Source organism: Thalassophryne amazonica, chromosome 1, assembly GCF_902500255.1.
Source record: "Thalassophryne amazonica chromosome 1, fThaAma1.1, whole genome shotgun sequence".
Lineage (NCBI taxonomy): Eukaryota > Metazoa > Chordata > Actinopteri > Batrachoidiformes > Batrachoididae > Thalassophryne > Thalassophryne amazonica.
Window position 1 is genome coordinate 161433881 of NC_047103.1, and position 14227 is coordinate 161448107.

Consider the following 14227-nt stretch of genomic DNA (forward strand, 5'->3'; position numbering starts at 1 on the left):
GTACACCCAGCAAACAGTCAGGAAAAAGTTCAGTTCCTCTCCTGAGGGAAAAATCCACCACTCCCATAAAACAGGAACACTGAAAACGTGCAGTACCAACAGTATACTTAGAGATAAGGAAAGTGAGGAGTGGAAACGCCAACTCCCTCCAACTTCCACAAACCCAGCTCCAAGCTGTGAGTATACCAAAGGTTACGACTGCAAAGGTCAGTAGCAATAAATGTGCGAACGGCACAAAGCGGCTGAGTAGGTTTACCTGTCGGGTAAGCTGATAACTCGGCAGAGTTGTGGTGTCTCTTCCAGGCTTTTATGGAATGTGGTGATGATGAGTGATGTCTGACAGCTGTCAGCTCCGGGCTCCCGGGGCTCCTGTGAGGCCACTACGCCCTCTGGTACCTGAAACCCGACAACAGGCAGGGCGTCCTCTGGTGGTGAGCCAGCAGTACCTCCTCTTCGGGTGGCCCACACAACAGTAGGTCCTGATTCAGGATTCCCCGTAGATCATTCAGCGCCTCCGGACTGTAACTAATCTGCTACATAAATATAACGGGTTTTGTCCGTTTTATACATATAATGGATTTGGGTTATAACGGACAAAATTTACTGGTCCACCTGAATCCATTATATGTGAGTTTTCCTGTCATGTGACCCCTTTAAAGCACGTTGCATAACCATTTTCATAGGTCAGTCTAGCTTCGAGGGTGTCTCAAAGTTCAAAGCGTAAATCAAATATGGACGTCTGTGACATACATCAAAGAAATCTATAATGAGCTGAAATCCTGCTTAAAGCACAGGCAGAGGCTTGCAAGACTTTGAGGATTTTTAACATGAAACACAATTTTTAATTTTAAAAGGCAGATATAAAAAAAGTAGTCATGTGACACCTTCAAAATAAGTTGCCTCACAGTTTTTTCTACAAATGCCCAGCAGTTCCATGTACATGTGCTCAGTGCTGCTTTGCCACACCACACCACTTTGAGTCTCTTATTGAGACGACTTTAAGGGCCTTGGTGTCCCGGCAGCCTTCATTTTATTGACTTTCTCCTGCTTTTAGCACTCTGCACTTGATCCATTTACGCACTAGAAATCTTTTGTCTCCTTTTAAAGTTGACTTTATCACCACTGGCTGGATGTCAGACTTGGGAACAGCACCAGTGTGCACATAGTGGTTTATGATTTTGGTAAAAATTGTTCTTGAGAAATATGCATTTAAAAATAAAACTTAAAAAAAAAAAAATTTACAAAGAAATGGTTTTCTTTGGCACCTTTAAAAAATAAAACCCATAAAGTCTTATTGCTGGACTGGCCGTCGGAGTGTTTTGGAGTTTGCTCAGATGTCTTCATTTGTTCCGGGGGGACCTGAAAGCTGTTGAGTTGAACTCCTGAGGTGAAATAGCTGAATGAGCATCGCAGCATATGTCTGAAATCATCGTATCAGTTCTGGCCGTTCTGTCAGATCCATTAATTCCTAAAATAAATTCTCCCTTTTAAATCAGAATGTGCTCATGGCTCCTGCCAAAGTGTCCTAGAGCCAGAAACACCACACCCCTTACAGGATATTATGCTTGCTATTAAATGCAAACGTCAACAGAATTAAGAGTGTGATTTAAATCTTCTTCACTGTGTGTGTGTGTGTGTGTGTGTGTGTGTGTGTGTGTGTGCGCGCAGAGACAGGACGGCCTGATGCAGCGCTCCATCCGAGAGGTGAACACGACCAGCCACTGGTGCGTGCTGTGGGACCTGGATGAGGACACACACTACAGCGTCCAGGTTTGCAGACTCCACAACAAGATCCTTTACAAAACATGACATGATGTGCAGAGGACACAGTTCCCACTTTGATACTTGGTTATTCTGTGGTTTGGAATTGGAATCAAATTTTCATGTTGTGATCTGATTTATTCCTGAAAGAACAAAGTCCATTCTGCTTTAGTGAAGATGTATGAGAGATAACTTTGTGTGCTGTGGTTGGATTAAAGGGGAGTGGCCTCTGTTGATACATGGATTGGTGATTGATAGGTGAATGTGAGTGGTCAGTGTGCTCATCAGGTGTGTGTTGATGTGTTAATAAGTGAGTAGAAGAGCACTCACTCTGCAAATACTTCTCCCACACACAATTCTGACTTTTCCCCATTAAACCTCTGTGATGTCATAAAACAAGAATGCCAAAGAAAGAGATGAAATGAATGAACGAGTCAGACTGGTTAATCATCAAAATTCAGCAGTATTAATGTTGTTACTCTTAAAAGTAATATATTACACATTACTCATGGTTTTTAACTCTAACTCGTTACTTTTGCATTATTCAGCAACAGCCTATCACTCCAAAAAAAAAAAAAAAAATAAATAAAAATGACTCATTGGATGAACTCAATTCAATTATGTGCAGGACTTCCATTGAATAAATATATGTAGCCCAAACTCAATAAAAGCACATCCATACAAGATAATTTAATTTAGTTGGAACTACATACATTTATTAGATGGAAATCCAATCCAATGAGTCAGTTTTTTGTGTATAACCAAACCTTAAACCTATGTGCAATGCACACATTTGTTATGAGGACGTGTGTGTGTGTGTGTGTGTGTGTGTGTGTGTGTGTGTGTGTGTGTGTGTGTGTGTGTGTGTGTGTGTGTGTGTGTGTGTGTGTGTGTGTGTGTGTGTGTGAGAGATCAGTGGTTGTGTTTAATTAGCTTCTATGAAAGTTATTAATTACGGAAGCGTATTGCATTCACTTGATAAACTTATTTTATGGTTTGTTTTTCAGAGTAATTATTTGTGTTTTTCTGAGTAATTTATTTTTTGTCTGTTTTTCAGAGTAATTTATTTTTTGTGTGTTTTTCAGAGTAATTTTTTTTCCCTGATTTTCTGAATATTTTTTCTTCTGCTTTTCGGACCTTTTTTTTTGTTGTTTCTGAGTTTAGAGAGCATTTGAAGACGCATTCATTCATTGAGAGCTCAATTTGGTAACAAACATGACATTGTTCAGTTTAATCAAGTTTTACTTTGATCTGGGTTTAAGACACCTGGAGACTGCCCTGTCTTTAAGTCATATAGATGGTATTATCATTAGTTTGTCGACTCTATGCAGGCACCTGAGGACTTTGCGGCTGTTCAGAAGGAAAGCCCATTCAGATGTGCTAGACAGCAGTTTATCTCTAGGATCACTTGGACAGATACGGTATGCTCCATGGATACAGGATGATGCATTTGAAATGCATTCAGGCTGGATACGTGGTGACTCAAGAAATAGTAAAAAAAAAAAAAACTAAAAATAAATTACTCAGAAAAACAAACCAATAAATAAATAAATAACTCAGAAAAATAGAAATGATTATTCCAAAAGACAGACAAAAAATAAATTACTCAGAAAAACACTAATTATTCCGAAAAACAAACCAAAAAACAAATTTATCAAGTGAATGCAATACGCTTCCGTAATTAATGATCAGAATTATTGTTAATACAAATCATCTGTACAGTTTTTTTTTTTCTTTCCTTTGGACAAGTCAGAAACCATGATTAATAAAAGTGTGCACAGAGCAACGTCTGTCTGCTGCCTCACCAGTTACAGCTTCAAGAACAGCGGAGAAGGATTTTGTGAAACACAAATTACTTTTTAAACTTTCCATTCCCCAGAGTTCCCTGGAAATGATTACATTCATGTATTTAAAGGAGAATCCAGAAATCCTCTCTTCTTCTCGTTAAAAATGCCCCAGTGCGTCGTGAACATCTGCATACACAAACAACAGTTTTAATGAAATATCTGTGAGTTTTCACAACTCAGAGGTGCTAAAATGAAAAGGCAGCGTTACAGCTCATCTATGAGGAGCTATTAAAGCTTTTATAATCCACATTACAGCTCAGTAGACTGACACAGCGACCTGAGCGGATTCTCATTTGCAGGACGAGCATTTTGTGACGCTTCCTATCATCCGTATCAGTTTCATGAAGTCTGATCCACTTATAAAGTTAAAATCTGATATGCAAAGATGACACGAGCTACAAATCTGTGCTACATTACAATCACTGACTGCAATTATTCAACTGTCAAAAATGTAAAAATAGCTGCTGTATGATTTCCGACTCTGTAACAGTATGATAAGTTCTTTCAGAACTCTCCCTTCACTCTCAGGGTCACCACAGCAGATCTGATATGGATCTGCAAGTTGATGGAGCACAGATTTTACACCCTATGACCGTCCAGACACAACTCCACAATACATAGAGAATAGGCCAGAGTGGGCTTGGACCAGGAACCTTCTGTAGTGGAAACAAGTGCCCTGACCACTTTCTGACTCTGATTACTCAGTTGGCAAACATTTAAAAATAGCAGCTGTATGACTTGCTGGAACAGTGGATTAGTGGTTAGCACTGTTCCCTCACAGCAAGAAAGTCATGGGATTGATTCCCACCTGGTCCTTTCTGTGTGGAATTTGCATGTTCTTTCCGTGTTTGCGTGGGTTCCCTCCGGGTGCTCCGGCTACCTCCCACTTCCAAAGACATGCAGGTTAGGTGAGACTCCAGAATGACCTTAGATGTGAGTGAGAGTGTGACTGTTTGTTTTTGCATATGAATCAGCCACGCAATGGATTGGCAGCCTGCCCACAGTGTATCCCGCTTCTCACCATTTTTGTATAACACCCCCTTTACACAGAGTCCATGACTGTCCTGTGCACCAACAGCATTTCCTGTATATTCATTTTGTGAATTGTTCTGTAATTTATGTCTGTGGCATGGCCCAAGCAGAGGGTCACCCCTTTGAGTCTGGTCTGCTTGAGGTTTCTTCCTCAGAGGGAGTTTTTCCTTACCACTGTTGCTCTGGGGGTTAGTAGGGTTAGACCTTACTTGTGTGAAGCACCTTGAGGCAACTCTTGTGATTTGGCGCTATATAAATGAAAATAAATTGAAATTGAATTGAAATTGAAATTGAGTGAGTTGCAATTGAAAAATGGCCTCTGCTCACCGTCACTCCCACTGGGGTTGCAGGCAGGTCACAATGGGGTCTCCGTCACTCCCCCTCAGTCTGCAACAGGTGTGCAAGTGTACTGAACTGTTTGAAACACTTGCACAAGTTGTGTGACCAGTTAAGAGATACATGGGTCTTATAATCGCTGTCACATGTCTCAGCTTGATCCTGTGGGTCGCAATAGACCAGGGGTGGGCAATCATGTGCCATAAAGGGCCGAGACACTGCAGGTTTTCCATGCTACCAATCGCCTCAGCAGGTGATTTCATTAAAGATCAGGTGTTTCAGCAGGTGAGCAGAAGCTCATCAGCAACCCACCTGCTGAGGTGATTGGTTACACGGAAAACCTGCAGTGTCTCGGCCCTCAACGCCCACCCCTGCAATAGACTCTCAGTTGACTCTGCATGGGGTTGCATCAATGGTCGTGGATATTAACATATTTTTCACTAGCACAATGCAGTTGCAATGCAAGCTTGGTGTAAACGCAAATAACAGATCACAACGGAGACCAGCCACAACTTGTAAGATCTGACAAAATGTCATGATCTTGTAGGTCTTTTATAGGTCTCAGTGTGGTGTAACGGGGCACATGTTGCACCAGAGTATAAGTCGCTCCTATTAAAACATGCCTCTTAGACAGGACAAACGTTTATCCCCTGTATTATCAGCTCTTTAATTTGGGATTTTTGTGCATTGTTGTCATGTACATTTTAGTATTATGCATTTATTCTTCCTCTATAGTTATTATTGTTAACAATGAATTTGAGTTTTTGTTATATAAGTCACAATGTAGTATAATTCTCAGGACCTCCCAAACTACTAAAAAAAATGTTACAATTGGTAAATTCTGAATGAATTAAGTTGTATGAACTTAAGTTTGTAAATTAGATCAAAATCTAACTTGCAAACGTAAGTTCATACAACTTAATTCATTCAGGTTTACCAATTGTAACATTTTTTTGAAGTTCGTTCTTTTGTGAGTGTGATCAACTTAACCTCTGAGATCTATCAGGATCAGGTTTGCACACTTAATCTTCAATAAGTAATCAATTAATTCTTGCAACTCTATAAGAATAAATTGAGATTATTGCCCTGTGAGTGGTGGGTAGATTTAGTCTATTTTGGCCGTTACCATGGCATCTGCTTCTGACAAACCGAAACTTGTCTTGTAAATGACTTGACACCCAGTTTCAAACTCCACATCTGGCAGCGCCACGGATGTGTGCACGGAAGGGCAGGCGGAATACAGTCCACTATGTTGTGTGTTGGGGGGTTTGGCTGGACATTTTGGTGTTGTTTTCTTTTCTTTGCTCTCCAGGTGGTATGCAAACTGGTTTTTGTCTGTGGAGAAGGTGCTGGCAGAAGAGTCCTTCACCCTCATCAGCATGATTTGCAGCACCTGTGGATGATGCTCACGTGCAACCTTAAAGACTTTCAGCTGAAGCAGATAATGAGATGGCGTTCTGCATTTAAGCCATGAGTGATTCGAGCAGAATTGCTGGGAACTCGACCTTGTGACGTTCGTTTGTGAGATGCTGAGGACCGCGCCAGGGTTTGACACATCGTGCCTGTGAAGGAGGACGGGTGAGGGACACATGCTGTCAGCACACATCAGAGGTGATTGATTGTCTGAATAAGTGTTAACAGTAATTTGGTATTTTGTTACGCAGTATATTTGAACACTGATGAGAATTGTGCAGCTCGCTTCTCACTGCCGTGGCGTACGGACTGATGATCCTCCACCTGTTGTGAGAAGCTGCTCATTTACATAAAGCTTAAATTCAGACCTGAATGTGTTGCTGATAGTGTGTGCCTTTGAAGGAGATTTGTTGTAGCTGTTGACTTACCTCACCTTTTCCATCCTTCACAGAGTCAGTTTGTCGTATCCACCTGGGGGGTGTTCGGCAGTGAGTCTGGGTCCAGAAGCGCCAAGCTTTGTTCCATTTCGGCGCTGGAGAGCGCGCCGTCCTTCACCTCGCCAGACAAATGCACATTTATGTTGTACACCAATTATTGCACGGGAGAAAAATAAAATTGTTTTGTTTTTGGAACCGCTTTCTGGTTATTTAGCGCTGGGTTCAGTCAGACGCTGGTCGCGCTCCTCAACTCACGTCTTCACATAACACACTATGCATTCATGAGTTTATTTATTTATTGTCAGGTGGGAATCATTGAGTTTGGCGGGTTGTGCAGTGACACGCGTGCTGTATTTACTGATCCATAACCAGGTGAGCTGCAGCTGGAAACTGCTGTTTGCTGCAGGTGTGAGTTTCCTCCTGCAGGCTTACTGTTGGTTACGGCTACTTTTCTTTTTGCTGCAAAAATATACACAGAGGAAAAATATATGAATGTACAAAATGGTTCATTTTGTGGTTGGGGCTGTTAAGTATCTTGGAAGGTTTCTCCATCACACCTACTCCTGTCTGCTCCCTCGTGGTTATTGTGCAGCTGATGGCACAAACTCATATATCAAAGTTCACCAAAGCTGAACTCTGAGAGAAACTCTGATGAGTGTAGCTCAGCGAGGATGCTGACCTGCTTCCTTCGGGTTGTGTTTTTGCTCCTCTGCTACTTTGACTTTGCATTTAAAGAGTTAAATACCAAAGTGACAGAGATGTCAGGGAGAAGGACTGTAATTAACTGTAATTTTTTTTTTTTTTTTTTGTGCTACACCCACGTTCCCTCAACCTACCTCGTGTACTTCTGCCTCTCCGTTTGTCATTTCCCACAGTAACTTGCAACAGCCTTCACACAAAATGTTTGCATGAGTCGGCTCCACCTGTGGGTCCTGATGTGTGGGAGGAGGGAGCAGGATGCTTTTGATGGATTTCAGTAAACATCATCTGCTGTAAAATTCTCACTGATGCACTTGTGAGCAAAATCAGTTGGTTCATTTAAAGCTACAGTTTGCAGGATTTAGTGCTGCCTAGTGGTGAGGTTGCAGATTGCATTATTATTATTATTATTATTGTCATAATATGTATGATTGTATATTTCACAGAAATGAGGGTTCTCAAATGTTAACAACCAGCAGGCAGTGTATAAGGGAGCAACTAGTGATTACTCTTCTTTTTACTTGAGTGTTCATGCTCTACTGGGCCATGTAGATATGATGGGCTCATTCTAAACTCATGAAAACACACTGAGTCATTGTTGTTGGTAATTACATTTATACTAATGAAGCATGAACAGATGGATATGACGGCTATGTTCCATTTATGCTAATAAATGCCAGGAAATCCTACATACTGTGGCTTTAATAGTAGAGTTGTTTTCTGTAGCGGATTTTCACTTTGAACGTGTTAGAAATGAGAAAAACCAATAAACTAAAACTTCAAGCCTGTCCACAATTTCCAGATTCGGTTGAAACCAGGAGATTCTTTTCAGCAAAACCTGAACATGTTTTGTTCTGGACCCTTGGGTGCTGGCGAAGCATTGAAGCAGGATGTTGTTTTCACTGGCATGTATGTCTGTGGACAAGATAACTTAAAAATGGCTGGACGGATTTTTTTCAACCTTAGTGGGGATATTACTTGGATAGATATCTAGAGGTAACAGATTTTGGAGTAGTGTGTTCAAAGTTCAAGATCAAGGTAAAGGAAAATGAGGTCCAAAAAGCACCTTTAAAAAAAATATCTCAACAAGCAAGAAGCCGAGATGGATTAATCTTGGTGAGATTACAATATAATTTGGATAAATATAGAGGTGATTAAATTTTGAAGTAGCTTGGTCAAAGGTCTGGGTCATGGAAAATGTGGTCTGAAAAGCATATTTTTTTGTATATCTTAACAAACAAGAGTCTCAGAAGGAAGATCTAAAACATACATTGTGATCGGTTGGTAGGTTTGGTTGTCCATTCGGCTGCTCCCGTTTTGTGTTTGGGGTCGCCACAGCGGATACAACCAGCTCCGCATTGATATTTGACACAGGTTTTACGCCGGATGCCCTTCCTGACGCAACTTCAGTGTTACCTGGAGAAACACACGCAGCCACTGGTGTTCCAAAGAGGTCTCCCATCCAAGTACTAACCAGGTCCCGCACTGCTTAGCTTCTGAGATCTGATGGGATCAGGCTGACACAGAGCAGATCGGTAGGAATGACTTAAAAAAAAAGTCCTTGGAGGTCATACGAGGAAGTCATACATAGTCAAAAACACCATAAGAGACATATGTACGATGTTTGTTTACTCGTATGTTTACTTTTACATTGATATTGTTGTATGGAGTTTGCAGGCTGGAACCCACTGACTTTTATTACCTCCGCCAAGGTTATGTTTTCGGTCACGTCCGTTTGTTTGTTGGTTGGTTTTTAGCAGGATTACTCAAAAAATTCTCAATGGATTTCAATGAAATTTTTACCAGGGGTGCATCTATCTTGGCCTAACTTAGAAGTCATTAAATTTTGGTAATGATCCGGAACACGATCCGGATCCAGTAATTTTTTTTAAGGATTCTTTATCATTGCAGGATAGGGCCAATGTGAACATTTTTGCATCTAACTTCATGAAGACATGTCACAAAGGCTGAACAAAAATTAAGTTATGACACAATAATTTAGCATTTGTTTTTCCTCACTGAATAAACTTGTTATTAAAAAATAAAAAGAAAAACTTGTGTAGTTCATGCAGCTTCTCTTTATAAATACATTTGCTGAAGATCTAAGGGTTTAACCACTGAATCTGAAACATGATGGTGCGTGAAACGACATGGAATAAGTCTCTTTGCCAAAGGGTATTCCATGTGACGTCAGTGACCCTATGGTCTTGGCGGAGGTTTGCGCTCTCCGAGTGCTTGTTTGGAACTATTGTGAGAAAATGATATGAACAAATGTCACGAGATATCAACTTGCCAACCTAAATGTGTCACTAAGACTGCTTTTTCACCAAAAACAAACACACAAATACACCAAACAGCAACAACAAAAAAGATTCTGTTTGGTATATGTGGAGCCAAGGTTACCCTGTTGTTAAGCTCTGACATAACACATCACGTGATAAATCTGTTTCCGGGTACAAACAAAACAATGTCGACAATTGTAGTGGAACCTCAACATACGAGTTTTTTGAAATACGAGCCGTCGCTCGGTCCATATTTTTGTTTGGAATCCATGAGACCCCGAAAACTTGCTAAAACAAATATTACCAATGATCCATGTCTGCTACGTTTAACCTGCGTGGAATTTAATAAACACAAACCGAATTTCAGACATCTTATATGTATTACTCTGGAACAAAGCGGGCAAACAGTGTTGTAAAGGACAATAAACAGGACGTTAAAGCGCAAACTTCACTTTCCCCCCGAACAACATGAACAGGAAGCGATCACAGGTCACAGCAACTCCCATTGAAAATAACGAAGAAACGATCTGAGCTTCTTGTTGTGAAAGTGTAGGAACACGGATACACAACAGGGGGCGCAAATGAACGGACAATGGAAGAAGTCAAATAACACTTTACTGTTGTGAATGTGCACAACAAACACAGCAGATTACAATAGGAAGAAATAAAGTCAATTTACAAAACAATGTCGTGTGGGCAGGCTTGAAGATAAGGGACGTCTGTCCAAAGCAGAACCGGAACCACACGATTTCCTCCGCCACCGAACCTGGAGAATACTGGAGCCGCCAAGTCCCGAACTCCCAGGTGGCCACTGCCTCCGTTTGTCGGATCTGGTACTGCTGGCGAAGAGCAAACACAGTTAGTTGTGGGTGTGTGTACACCCAGTAACACTTATGGTGGAAACTCCACCTCCACCTCTCACTCAATATGCTGATGAGTACCGCAGTGATTCCTCAGGGGAAAAGAGTGCAGTCCTGCACTCACTCAGCTTCCCCAGACAGAGGGACCGGTACTCCTGCAAACACTCACAATATACAGATTATATTGTAACACAAACGGCTGAGGATATTACCTTCCAAGAAGAGCGATATCTCAGCAAAGAGGTGGAGATGTCGTCCTGCTGATATACAGATGATGATCAGATGATTGGTGACAGCTGTCATAGTTGATGAGTGACAGCTGTCACTCCTGTGAGGCGGCAGCGCCCTCTTGTGCCTGGAGCCCGCACTCCAGGCAGGGCGCCCTCTGGTGGTGGTGGGCCAGCAGTACCTCCTCTTCAGCGGCCCACACAACACTTCTGGCATTTTTACAAAAAAACAAACGCAATAACAAGAGTTTTAGGCACAATATACAAAGAGTTTTATGTTGCGATGTTAATGCTGTTGTCCGTGTGCAGCGGTTTAAGTGTAGCCTGATCAGAGCATCTCAGTGCAGTCCTCAATGTTAATGACAGCGCGCCTTTTTTGTTTGTTTTTTGTTTGGAGTTCAGAAAGGTTCCAGATACATTTCATGAATCAGGGACTTGTTTCCCAAAAGCATCTTAACCCTGAGATGATCTTAGTCTCATCACAAGTCAAGAGGTTAATATTACTGTTACCCTATGGACTTTAAGGGACAGAAACCTGAATCGGTTCCTTGTCAGTGGAACTGCTCCTTTTGGCTCCACTTGGTTCAGCTACATGTTCGAGGGACTCTGGGCTGGTTTGTTAGATGTATTGTAGATTTAATTGATGCAGAACAGAACCAAGCAGATTTTGATCAAACTTTGCAGATTTTTTGGGCCTATGGATGGGTAGATCGTGGTTAGGATGGAGCAAAAATAAAGGTCAGAGGTCAAGATCAAATATTTGGCAACCTCAATATGAATTAACATTTTATCCATATTCTGTTGTACCAGGCAATTGTGCCAGTGGCCATGAAAACAGTAACATTTACTCTGCTGGGATAACATTTGGTCCCAGTCCAAACAGAGTTAAATATACTCTATCACAGTGTAAATTAAACTCTTATTGGAGTGGAAACATTTGATTTGACCAGACAGTAGAGCTGATTTCACTCTATAATAGTGTATTTTACTCTGTTTAGACTGGGACCAAATGTTATCCCAGCGGAGTATATTTTACTCAGCGAAACTTGCTGTGTAGTGTTGGCACTTGTGCTTTTATTGACATGATGCATTTGGTAGAAATCAGCAAAAGGACCTGGGAGGAGTCAGCCAACAAACAGACAACTGAATGACCTTTGGCATGTTTGACAACCTGGGCAATTCTGGAACCCATCCCCATATATGTAACAGGTTTTGGTCCAAATCAGACCCTCGTGACCTTGCCCTCAGTTATTTTCATCCCAAGAATGACTGACGTTTGGTATATGTGACCTTGTCTGGTCAATTCCAGAACCCACATACACACGTGTGCCACGTTTGGTAGACATCAAAATGTTGACCTTTGACCAAAATGACCTTTCAGGCCAATTCATGCAACAGACCCGGGAGGTTAACTGGAACAAACATACAGTCAAATATTGCTCAAATTGTTATACACTAACTTTTATTATTATATAATGATGGTGATTTATTCAGTTATGGAAATGGTTCAGGTGTTACTGGGGCGTTCCAAATGTCTCTCTGGCACACCGGGGAACGGACTATCGGGACGAGAGTCTGCCCTTTTGTCTATCATTCTCTGCCAATAATATTTTCTCCTCTGCTGATCAGTCAGGATGGCAGCCAAAAACCAAAGCACCACCACTTGCTAGAAATGTGCTTTCAGACTGATCTCTTGTCACTGTTGCGTAACGTTATGTTCTGATTATGCTGGTTGGGAACTTGTCCAACCACCTCGTCTGAGTCATCTGGGTGTTACAGGAAAACTGCCTGCTGCCGTCTGAACAGCTCTTTTTCTCTGTGTTTGTTATTTTTAGGTGCAGTCTGTCGGCCTGCACGGAGACAGCCAGCCCAGCCGCGCCATCCATTTCAGGACTCTGGAGAGAACTGATCACTATCCAGCCGGCGTTCTGGACCATCGTAAATAAAACACAGAATTGATCCATTAATTCTTTTTTGTTTGTGTGGGATTCTTCAGTGTTGAATGTGTCCTCAGATGAACCTGCCATGGAAGGTCTGGGTATGACCCCTCACCTCCAGACTGGGGAGCTACTCATCATCACCACCGTGCTGCTGCTGTGGGCAGGTCAGGCTCTGTGCGTGTGCACGTGCACCATGCACGTACTTGGACATACATGGGTGAAGTCAGGCTTTGATCTTCATTATTCACTTGTCTTCTTTTCCAGCCGTTATCGCCCTCTTCTGCCGGCAGTATGACATCATCAAAGACAGCGACACCAACGGCACCAAGGATAAAGTCAAGCGTCCTCTGGTTCGTGCCACGTCCTCGTACTACAACGCCTCCACCAGCAGTTCGCCCATGTACCACAATGGAGCCGTACGCAGCAGCCGGGTGAGGAGGACTACAATGCATCTGGAAAGTATTCACGGCGCTTCACTTGTTCCACATTTTACTAAATTACAGCCTTATTCCAGAATGGATGAAATTCATTTTTTCCTGAAAATTCTACACACAGTACACCACGACAATGTAATTTTTAATTTTTAATTTTTATTTTTGCAGATTTATTAAAAATTAAAAACAACAAAAAAACAAATCACTTGTGCATAAGTATCCATAGTCTTTGCCATGAAGCTCAAAATTGAGCTCCGTTTCATCCTGTTTCCACTGATCATCCTTGAGATGTTTCTACAGCTTAATAGGAGTCCACCTGGAGTAAATTCAGTTGATTGAACATGATTTGGAAAGACACACACCTGTCTACATAGAAGGTCCCACAGTTGACAGTGCATGTCAGAGCACAAACCAAGCATGAAGTCAAAGGAATTGTCTGTAGACCTCTGAGACAGGATTGTCTGGAGGCACAAATCTGGGGAAGGGTACAGAGAGGTTTCTGCTGCTTAGAAGGTCCTAATGAGCACAGTGGCCTCCATCATCCATAAATAGAAAGAAATTTGGATCTTCCAGGACTCTTCCTGGCCACTGTCTAAACTGAGCCTTAGTCAGGGAGGTGACTAAGAACCCGATGGTCACTCTGTCAGAGCACCAGCATTCCTCTGTGGAGAGAGGAGAACCTTCCAGAAGGACAATCATCTCTGCAGCAATCCACCAATCAGGCCTATATGGTACAGTGGCCAGACGGAAATAACTCCTTAATAAAAGCCACATGACAGCCCGCCTGGAGTTTGTCAAAAGACACCTGAAGGACTCACAAATCATGAGGAACAAAATTCTCTGGTCTGATGAGACAAACCTTGAACTCTTGGTGTGAATGTCAGGCATGTTTGGAGGAAACCAGGCACCATCCCCACAGTGAAGCATGGTGGTGGCAGCATCATGCTGTGGGGATGTTT

The 14227-nt window shown here is 42.0% G+C and overlaps 1 protein-coding gene across 3 annotated transcripts in view; it reads left to right on the forward strand.

Annotated features, from left to right (window-relative positions):
* The window catches only part of LOC117517102 (fibronectin type III domain-containing protein 4-like), a 91218-nt gene that overhangs the window by 64230 nt on the left and 12761 nt on the right, over window positions 1-14227 (forward strand). For all 3 annotated transcript variants that reach the window (XM_034178042.1, XM_034178027.1, XM_034178034.1), the window contains 4 exons: window positions 1669-1770; window positions 12730-12832; window positions 12909-12998; window positions 13099-13265. In XM_034178042.1, the coding sequence (XP_034033933.1) occupies window positions 1669-1770; window positions 12730-12832; window positions 12909-12998; window positions 13099-13265 (462 nt within the window). The remainder of the gene's footprint in view (window positions 1-1668; window positions 1771-12729; window positions 12833-12908; window positions 12999-13098; window positions 13266-14227) is intronic.